Source organism: Dermochelys coriacea, chromosome 13 (genome assembly GCF_009764565.3).
Source record: "Dermochelys coriacea isolate rDerCor1 chromosome 13, rDerCor1.pri.v4, whole genome shotgun sequence".
Lineage (NCBI taxonomy): Eukaryota > Metazoa > Chordata > Testudines > Dermochelyidae > Dermochelys > Dermochelys coriacea.
Genome location: NC_050080.1, coordinates 13,545,961 through 13,555,234, shown reverse-complemented (window position 1 = coordinate 13,555,234; position 9,274 = coordinate 13,545,961). Strand labels below are relative to the sequence as shown.

General features: G+C 40.2%; 1 protein-coding gene across 1 annotated transcript; it reads right to left on the bottom strand.

Annotated features, from left to right (window-relative positions):
* Positions 1–401: 401 nt before the first annotated feature.
* On the bottom strand, positions 402–8,663 carry CBLN4 (cerebellin 4 precursor). The gene is made up of 3 exons (XM_038369945.1): positions 8,154–8,663; positions 5,063–5,179; positions 402–1,655 (listed from the first exon to the last, which is right to left on the bottom strand). The coding sequence occupies exons 1-3, from the start codon at positions 8,442–8,444 to the stop codon at positions 1,458–1,460; spliced, it is 606 nt and encodes a 201-aa protein (XP_038225873.1). The 5' UTR covers positions 8,445–8,663; the 3' UTR covers positions 402–1,457.
* Positions 8,664–9,274: the final 611 nt, after the last annotated feature.

Genomic DNA, 9,274 nt, shown 5'->3' with positions numbered 1-9,274 from the left:
TGGTGGAGACTGCGGGAACTGTGGGATAGCTACCCACAGTGCAAAGCTCCGGAAGTCGATGGTTGCCTCAGTACTGTGGACACACTCCACCGACTACATGCACTTAGAGCATTTGTGTGGGGACACGCACACTCAACTGTATAAAACGCTTTCTACAAAACCGACTTCTATAAATTCGACCTAATTTCGTAATTTAGACATACCCTAAGTGTTTTATTTGTAAAACACATAGGTTGTTTCTAGCTAATGCAGACTACCTTTAGGATTCTGCCAGGCAAAGCTAACTCACCTCATAGAACAGTTTCTGTGACTCCAAAAAGCTTAACTTTGCATATAATAATTATAACTAATTAAAGAGAGCGTGTGAGCGTCATAGTTTGAAAACCCAACCGTGAAAAAAATCCAGCTAATATATTAACTTTTATTATGTAATGCAACATAATAAATAAATCTATGAATTCATATGACCTGTACAAAAAGACAAAAAAGTTAGATACCAGCTATTTGGATGGAATATTTGCTAAACAGATGATTTATAATTATATACACATTTGTGGAGTTAAGGCAAAAACATATGATACCTTTAACAAAACAGAAGACTTGAAAAATAGACACAATTAAAAACAAGGGGTCTTATCTCCAGCTAATAAAGTAGTTATGTCTAAGGAAGGCAACCCTTTGGTTTTTAATAAAGTGGATATTATCAATCATGTTAATTAAAGTTGAAGAACAAATGGGAGCTTTCCTGCAGGGCAAAGCTGTTTTGCAGAGATATGCTGGACTGATCACTTTTAACCCTGATAAGCACTTTTTTAGTATTATAATCTGCACTATATGTCCAATTAACATACAACTTCTTAGCTTTCAGTAGGGTAGTCTTCATTATGATCATTGACTGAGAGTAAATATCTTGGTGAACCATCCAACCCCACTACATGTAGAGGAGAAATAAAGTCAATCACTTATCAATAATAATTTGAATAAATTATGTCTATAGTGTCCAAAAGAACAAAAATATGTATAACCAAATATATCAATATACAGTTCTTTGGCAGCAACACACTAACTCTTGATTGAAGTCTAAAATCAAAATCTCCTAAATTATAGACCCAGTCGCCAGTCTTTTAAAAAGAAAAGAAAATCCGCTTCTCCCACGAATCCAATAAGTCCAGTAAATGAAATCTGAATAAATCTTGCAGGCAGCTTTAGACTGTAACATTAAGCATAGATATTTATGGTCTGCTTTAAGTCTTAATCCAAATATACTGTATTTAAACACACAAATTCTGTGAAACTTCATAGTAGTTCAGATAGGGCCAAAATCCATAAATAGAATCCATATTCACCCATGAGAAACCAATAAAGAAACATCAATCCCAATGATGATAAAATGATCTTCAAATAACAGAGGCAATGACTGGTCCACACCTGGATGGATGTCAGAGGGAAGTTGACTTTTACAGAGGGAAGACCAGAAACCCAGAAAATGTAGAGTACTGCCATCCACCAACCAGATTACCTTTCTCTAGTTTCAGGTAAACCTTATCCTCCTTGTCTAGATAGAGCAGGACTCCATTAGTTGCAGCTTCACGAGTGACATCTTTGTCCCCAGCAAAGGCAGAAATTACTGGTTTTCCATTTAGCATTAAATTAACCTGCAAGAAAAAAACCCACTGAGAAGTTGTAGTTAACAGAGAAGCATCTGATGACATCAAGTATCTAAAGGATGGTGGGGCCTGGTTAAAATGCCATTGTGCAGCATGTATACTTTATTTCCTTTCAAATGAATAATTAAAGTTAATATGATTGTTTGCTCTTTTGTCAAGTGTATTATTGTTTATGTGCCTATTGCAAGCTCATTGGAGTCAATGGGATACTGTCAGTGAACTTCAGTGGGCTCTGGCTCAGATAATATGCTAGTTCCTCTAAGTAATGTGGACTTTCAATTCATGATTATATACAGGCTTTATTTTTTAAAGGTCTATAGGAGCTCCCTATCCACTGATTATGATCTGGGAAGGTGACACTGTAAGACACTTGCATCACCATAGCCCTCTTTGCATGCCTGGATTGCATAGGTCATTTAGATATCTAACTGCATGTACATATCAGTAGAGTAGACAGATTTTCAAAGTATTTAGGTACACAAAGATGCAGATGATGGGATTTTTCTAGTGGGATTTTTCAAAAGCCCTAAGTAGGTTAGGCATCTAACTCCCACTGTAATCACAATATATGGCTCTTCGATTTTTGATTGCAATTTGGTTTTAAAATCTAGAACAAATCATCATCTTTATATGCCACTCCACTGTATTTCAGTATTGATTCTATTCAAACCTTTGTCATTCACAAATGCCTAGGCTTCTGAACCTACACAGATGCAAAGCTGGTCAGAAAATGGGGGAGAAAACACAAATATTTTCTAACTTTTAAATAAATTGGAGAAATGTATTTTTTGCCAAAAATTAGAACATTTCTTAGAAGCCTTAACCGTAATGCAGTCACAGAGGGAGAGATTATGAAATGATTGTTCATATTAAGTATTCCCTCCATTAATTTTAATAGGAGCACTTGTAGAGTAAGGCAGCAGGATCTGACCCTTAATTGGGATTTGCTTATCTTGGAAATCCACTTAATCAGATGTCTCCAGGGAACCAATTTCACTCTAATGATACTTAATGGCACTAACAGATGTTTCAGGGACGTGGTAATTCCAGTTATCTGGGAAGCCTACCGGTGATTTAGTGGTGTTCAAGTCTGTGTGGGTCTGAGACTCAAACTGGTTTAGTCTGTTAGTGCTGCTGCAATAGCATCCAGTCCCTCCTTAGCTGTGATACATGCAAAAAGTGCATGAGGGGTTTGATCACTGCCTGTTCCCTGCTACTATCTTACTCCTTGTGCACTAGCTCCCATATTGGGCATCTCACAGGTGTCCTTGTCACAGTACTGGAGAAATAGCAGGTTTAGTCCCTATCCCATTGGAGATAATGCGTCCTTCCAATTATTTGGACTTTTAACATGAAGGGCTTATTGAAGTTCAACAGTTGCCTTGGATGCCAGCATTATTACTGGCTTAAGAATGAAAGGCCATTTACCAGTACAACCTGATTGAAAGGGTCTATTGTATTTAATTAAATAGAGCTAAAAAAGCAGCTATGCAAAAGATGCAAACTTTGGACCTGTACTACTCATACTTACATTGGTATATGTCCACTGGATTTAATGGAGCAATTCCTGATCTAAACCCATGGAAGTGAGTGGAGAATCAGGCCCTATCCATGTAAATATCATAACATTATTTTAAAGTGATAAAAAAGAGATATTTTAAAAAGTGACTAGTGATTTCAGGTACCTTCGCTTTGGGTTGTGCTGTTTGAGACACCTCAAAAAGGGATCTAATTTTCAGAGAGTGGGAGAATTTCAAGGGATCTCAGGTTGGGCATCCAAAAATTGGGGCACTCAAAATCTCTAGGCACTTTTGAAAATCTTGGCTTCAGAAATTACTCCTAAATACATAATTTTGTTGTGTTTCACAGTTGCAGGCCTGAAATCCTCAGTTCTGAGATTTTAGCTCATATACATGAAAAAACATGAAACTATGAACTGAAACTCCATGGGAAACCATGCTACAATTGGCCCTGCATTGTCCCATAACAAAATTTACATCATATCTCTTCCTTTGCCAACAGGTGTGTTAAACACATAGAACATTAATGGCACAGTGATTCTAGAACACATTTAATCTTCCATCAAATACACATTTAATAGGGTAGAAGAACAAAGGTATGAGCTAAATATATAGCCTTTAAATAGATTATGGATGAAATCCTGACCCCACTGACGTCAATGGGAGTTTTGCCATTGACTTCAGTGGGGGCCAAGATTTCACTCCATATCTTTAGGATGAAATTCACTTGTGATGCAGAGGATTCTTGCACCAATCTGCTCCATTGAATCCTGCACAGGGAATGTACAGGCAGTGTACAGGCAGAGCAATCACCCAAAGGTGCCCATGTTTCATACACATGCTGCAGAAAAGTCTCCCCGCTCTCACATAGGCCAGTACAGAAAGCCATGTTCAGGGAAGACGAGAGTTAGAAAAAAGGCAAATTAAAGAGAAACCACAGCTCATGTTCTCCATGGATCCAGTGGTCTCAATGGAAGCTTCAGTCACTATTCCAGCCCTGGCATATCAGCTCTGTGATGAGAGACTGCACTGTAGCCCCACAGTCTGACCCTGGGATGAATTTCACTCTTTAGGAGTTTAGCTCGTGGCTTAATGGGAGGACGCTCAGGATCCTAGAAGTTGGTTCTCGGGGCTGGTGTGTATGTCAAACTATGAGCTCAACATTGCTATTGAACTGCAAAGAAAAGTATAGTTTTCTGTGTTTTTCCAACATAACACAGTAAAATAACTGCAAACCCCTCTAAGACAGTCACCACCACCACCATCACTGAAGATTTATAATATTATAGTCATGGTCCAGTGAAGTTAACCTAAATAGTCCTGGCCCACAGTAAGGCCATTTTTTAAACACCTACCTGATGTCATCATGTGGTTTCTAGAAGTTCAAGTTAGAAAAAATTACCAAAAATGAAGATGACTTATTTATACAGAATGTGTCCCCAGAAAACTAGACATCATTGCAATGGATTGCACCTAGTTTCTAATTAGCAATATAAGATTGTTATGAGGGATTCACTCAATTGAATTAAATTAAATTAAAAAGTGTATTTTAGTCACAGATGACCTTTATATTTATTATTTTAAACAGTCTAGCCCAGATCTTCATCTGGTGTGAATGAACAGAGCAATGGAGCTATGAAGGTTTACATCAGCTGAGGATCTGGCCCTACGTTTTTACATCCATTAATTTCAGATGTATACACTATACTGTATAATTAAGGAATGTAATACAATAAAGTCACTGGGTTTCTAAATGAACCAAAAAATGCTCTTTTTATGTGAACTGTGTGTAATAATATTTTGTTGTCATCATTTTAGTCTCATTCTAGAATGCAAACAATTTACATATACATTTCTCATATTAAATCAACATACCTGGATTGTTTGACTCTGATAGACTTTAATTACATGAAAACTGAAACTGTAAATTCCTTTTCTTGGTGCTACAAAGACAGACTCCAATGTGAAAAAATTGCCCACATTTACTAGGATCTACAAATAAAAATACGTAATGGGAATTAATACAATTATTCAATATAAAAGAGCAAAGCATCCAATCACATTTTTCTCCATCTAACTGCATGACTTACAGAATTCTGTTTTTATTCCTATATTCACTGACATTAAAATATGGCATTTAAAATTATGGGTTGGTTTCATTTGTAAGTCATATTTATCAGTATAACTTAAGTAAAAATCAATTGGCATAGAAATATGTGTCCAACATGGCTGCCTGTAGATATCTCCAAATATTAGACCTATCTGTGGGTATAGTAGATATTAGGGGGATGGCATATCTTCCCATTAGTCCCACAATACCTACTCAAAACACCAATAATTCCCGGAGTAACATATTATCATTGGCCAATCAGTACTGGTCAAGGCAATGCCATCATCCCTGAAAGTATCAAGCTATGAGGCAGTATGTATATGAATGACATAATTCATGACACTGGGTTGAAGGTGGATTGAGTTGCCAAAATACCTGACCTACCTATTTTAAACAACCCTGGATTTACAAATATGTGCTGTTTCTCTTTTCTGTTGTATCTCTAACTGTAAACACTCTTCTAACACCTTAGACTTTCTTAAATGGCTAAAGGCAAGTAACCAAGGAGAAGACATTAAACAACTACAGCCTTCACATTTTAAATATCTTCTATAATGAAGTGTTGTCCTTCTTCTGAATTATTTATCCTTTATTTTAATTCATATTTTCAAGTTCTCTTAAAGAAACAGACTTCTCAAAGAGTCAGTGGGAATAACCAGGAAGTTTGCTTAATTCTAACATTCTAAATTACATTATGTGAGGTATCTTGATATGACATAGTAAGGAAAATAACTCTCAGTCTCAATTATTTTGGATCTGCTCTACCACAAGGCTGTTATATGAAATAGGAATGCAGATGTGTGTGTATTCATAGGTATGACTGAGATGAAAATAGTAGTATTACAAGTTGTGGATTTTAGAGGGGAAAAATCATTTGAAATTTTGTGAACTAATACCCAAGAATTAATGAAACAATGTTGAAACTTTGAGTGCATCAGCTGCATCTGAGAAAACACCTTTTAACCTCTCCCTGTCTTTCCTTTCACTTAAAAAGGGCTAACTCTCAGATGCTTTGCACATTTCCAAGTCTCCTACACATCCCCATAGCTCTTTCTGTATCCTGAAAAGATTATTGACAATGTGGTGAATAAAACTCAAGAATTCCAAGCACATTTTGTCTTTACTTTAGTGCAGAAAAGCCTAGTTATTGCCCATCTCTAGGCTGAGTATAGGAGTCTGTGGACCTTAAAAAGAGTAATTTAGTAGGATCAATTAACCTAGCAGCTAATCATTCCAAGAAGCAAACTAGGCTTCATTAACTATTTTATATACTATCCAAGGGCTGAAATAAGTCTTTCTGGTTCCAGAGTGGGAAAGGCAGCTCACAAGACTTAAAGTAAATTTCTGAGTGGAGTTGACTTCACATAATGACTATGTCTATCTCAGCTATATTTATCATTTATCCTAAGACACTTATTTAAATTGTGTGTGCTCAGATTTCTGTGAAGGAGACCTCCCTTCTTATAGATAACTGACACAAAGGTTCTAGAAGAACAGCATGATCTCTTTTAAATCAAAAACCCCACAGTGTTTTGTGTTTGTTTCTGGTTTTTAATTTAAGAGGAATTTTTTCAAATATGATTTTATTTTGTCTGCAAAGACTGCTCATCCACTGAGGGGTTATGTATTTGACGGGGGTCATTAGGGTTGTAAAATATTTAAAAATTTAGACAAATGATTTTAAATATTGTACTGATACAACTAAGATGTGATGGGTATTTTAGAAAACTATATATGTGTCCTGTGTTTTCAGTTTTAACTAAATGTAATCCATACAAATGATAAATTATTGGCACTGCTTTTCCTTTTCACCTTCTCTACTGCACATGTATATTCTGAAATAAGGGGACCCAAAAGCTAGTCTGTTAGGGGTGTTATTGAAACTGTAGGTAGGCTGCAAACCTCAAGGTAGCTCCCAGTCTCCTTGAATACTCCCCTCTGGCTTTACAGTACTAAATGAAACGATGTTTCATAAACTTAACTGAAATACCACAGGATCATAACATTTGAAGATCGTCCACATCAACAATGCGAGCTGAAGGCTTTTTAAAAACGTGAATAAAGTCTCGGTTCCCCCCTCAGCTATCTGAAAACCTGCTGCTTGTCTACATTGCCCTTAGTCGAGCCTTGAGAGACATGCAACTTTTTAAAAGCACTTGAAGGCTCAATGCGAATTAGTCTTGGCTGCTGCTTTGGACTTCAGAGCAAAGCAAAAATACTCCTGCCTGGCCTGTGCCGGGCTGGCATTTAAATGAAGACAATCTTGATCGGGTGAAAAAAGAAAAGGAGTACTTGTGGCACCTTAGAGACTAACAAATTTATTAGAGCATAAGCTTTCGTGAGCTACAGCTCACATCCGATGAAGTGAGCTGTAGCTCACGAAAGCTTATGCTCTAATAAATTTGTTAGTCTCTAAGGTGCCACAAGTACTCCTTTTCTTTTTGCGAATACAGACTAACACGGCTGCTACTCTGAAACCTGTCATTGATCGGGTGAGATGACTAAAGTATCAGACTCCAGGGAGTGCTGGAGACCCAGAAAGTGCGGGTTTGAAATACACAGCAATGGCCAAGGCTGCCCCCGAGTAACTTTCCAGACGCTCACTTTCAGCGGGGACCCTGGATTTTAACAAGTTCGCAGCTTTGCTCGCACCTGTTGATGAGCCCCTTCATTAGCCGCTGTCTAGATCCCGGCTGCCTCGCAAGTCGAAGTGGGTGCACCCTTGAAGCAATGGCTCCTTAACACTTGGGCAAACACGGGCTCCCTGTCGCCTCTCCTCCCCTCGCCTGCTTGGGTGGGATCGATTCAAACCACGCGCGCCCCGCAACCACGGCGCGGGGGGAGAAAGTTCTTTACCTGGTCGAAGTAGATGATCCGGGTTTTGTTGCTCATTTCCGAGGGCTCGTGGTTGGTGCTCCTCACGGCCGAGAAGGCGACCTTCGAGTTCGCCGCCCGCACCGAGATGCCCAAGGGAGAGGAGGACGATCCCTTGGCATCGGCGGCCGGGTTGGAGTCACAAACCACCAGGCATTTCCCTTCCAGCACGATGGGCTCGGTGTCGTTCTGCGCCCAGACCGGCAGGCTGGGGAGCGCCAGGGCCAGCATCACGGTAGGGACCATGGACAGCGCCCTGGTTGGAGCGCCCATGTTCAGCACCGTCGGCAGGCAGCGCAGCCTCGCTTGGAGCGCCCCAGCCTCTCCTTGCACCTCTCCACACGAGCCCAGCGGCAGCGGGGGAAACCAGCACCAGCCGCACCGCCCGCAGCCGCTTCCCAGGCGCGCGTCCAGCCACGCTGGGGGTGAAGTCAAAGTCTTCCCAGCTGCCTTTTTAGAAACAACCAACAACCAGCACCGCCGCCGCCGCCCCCCCCCCAAAAAAACCCAACCCCAACCCCCAAACCTTTGTCCTTTAACGGTCGCCTGAGAATACCCCAGCAAAGCGAACAAACACCATCCCCGCTTCCCAGCGCCCTCCGCCCGTTTGGCTTCCCCACCTCCACATGTTAAAAAAAAAAGCCCGCAGGTGAATTATTGATGAGCGAGAAAAGCGCGAGAGATCACGAAGAAATAAAAACATTTGCCGTGGCCACGATTCCCTCCGTCCGACCCTGCTCGCCCCCCCTGGCGCTGCTGGAGGCGGAACGGGGCTGTTGATTCCCGAGGCGGGCGCTGACCCCCAAAGCTGCCCAAGATTCGGTGTCTGGTATCACTGCCGGGCCGCTGGCAGCGCGGAGCTCTCGCTCTCTCTCTCTTTGCCACACTTCCCAGAAGAGTTATGGCATAATAACCCTGCCCTGCTACCACCTGTCGGAACAGAGAGACTACGGTAATACATGAGCCACACACACACACACACACCTGTCCCAGACCTAACTTCTTTCAAGAGACTATGAAGCTTACGGGAAAACAATAAACATTTGACACCCCTTGAATACGTGCAAGGTATTTTTATTATTCGTTATTATTATTCATTATTG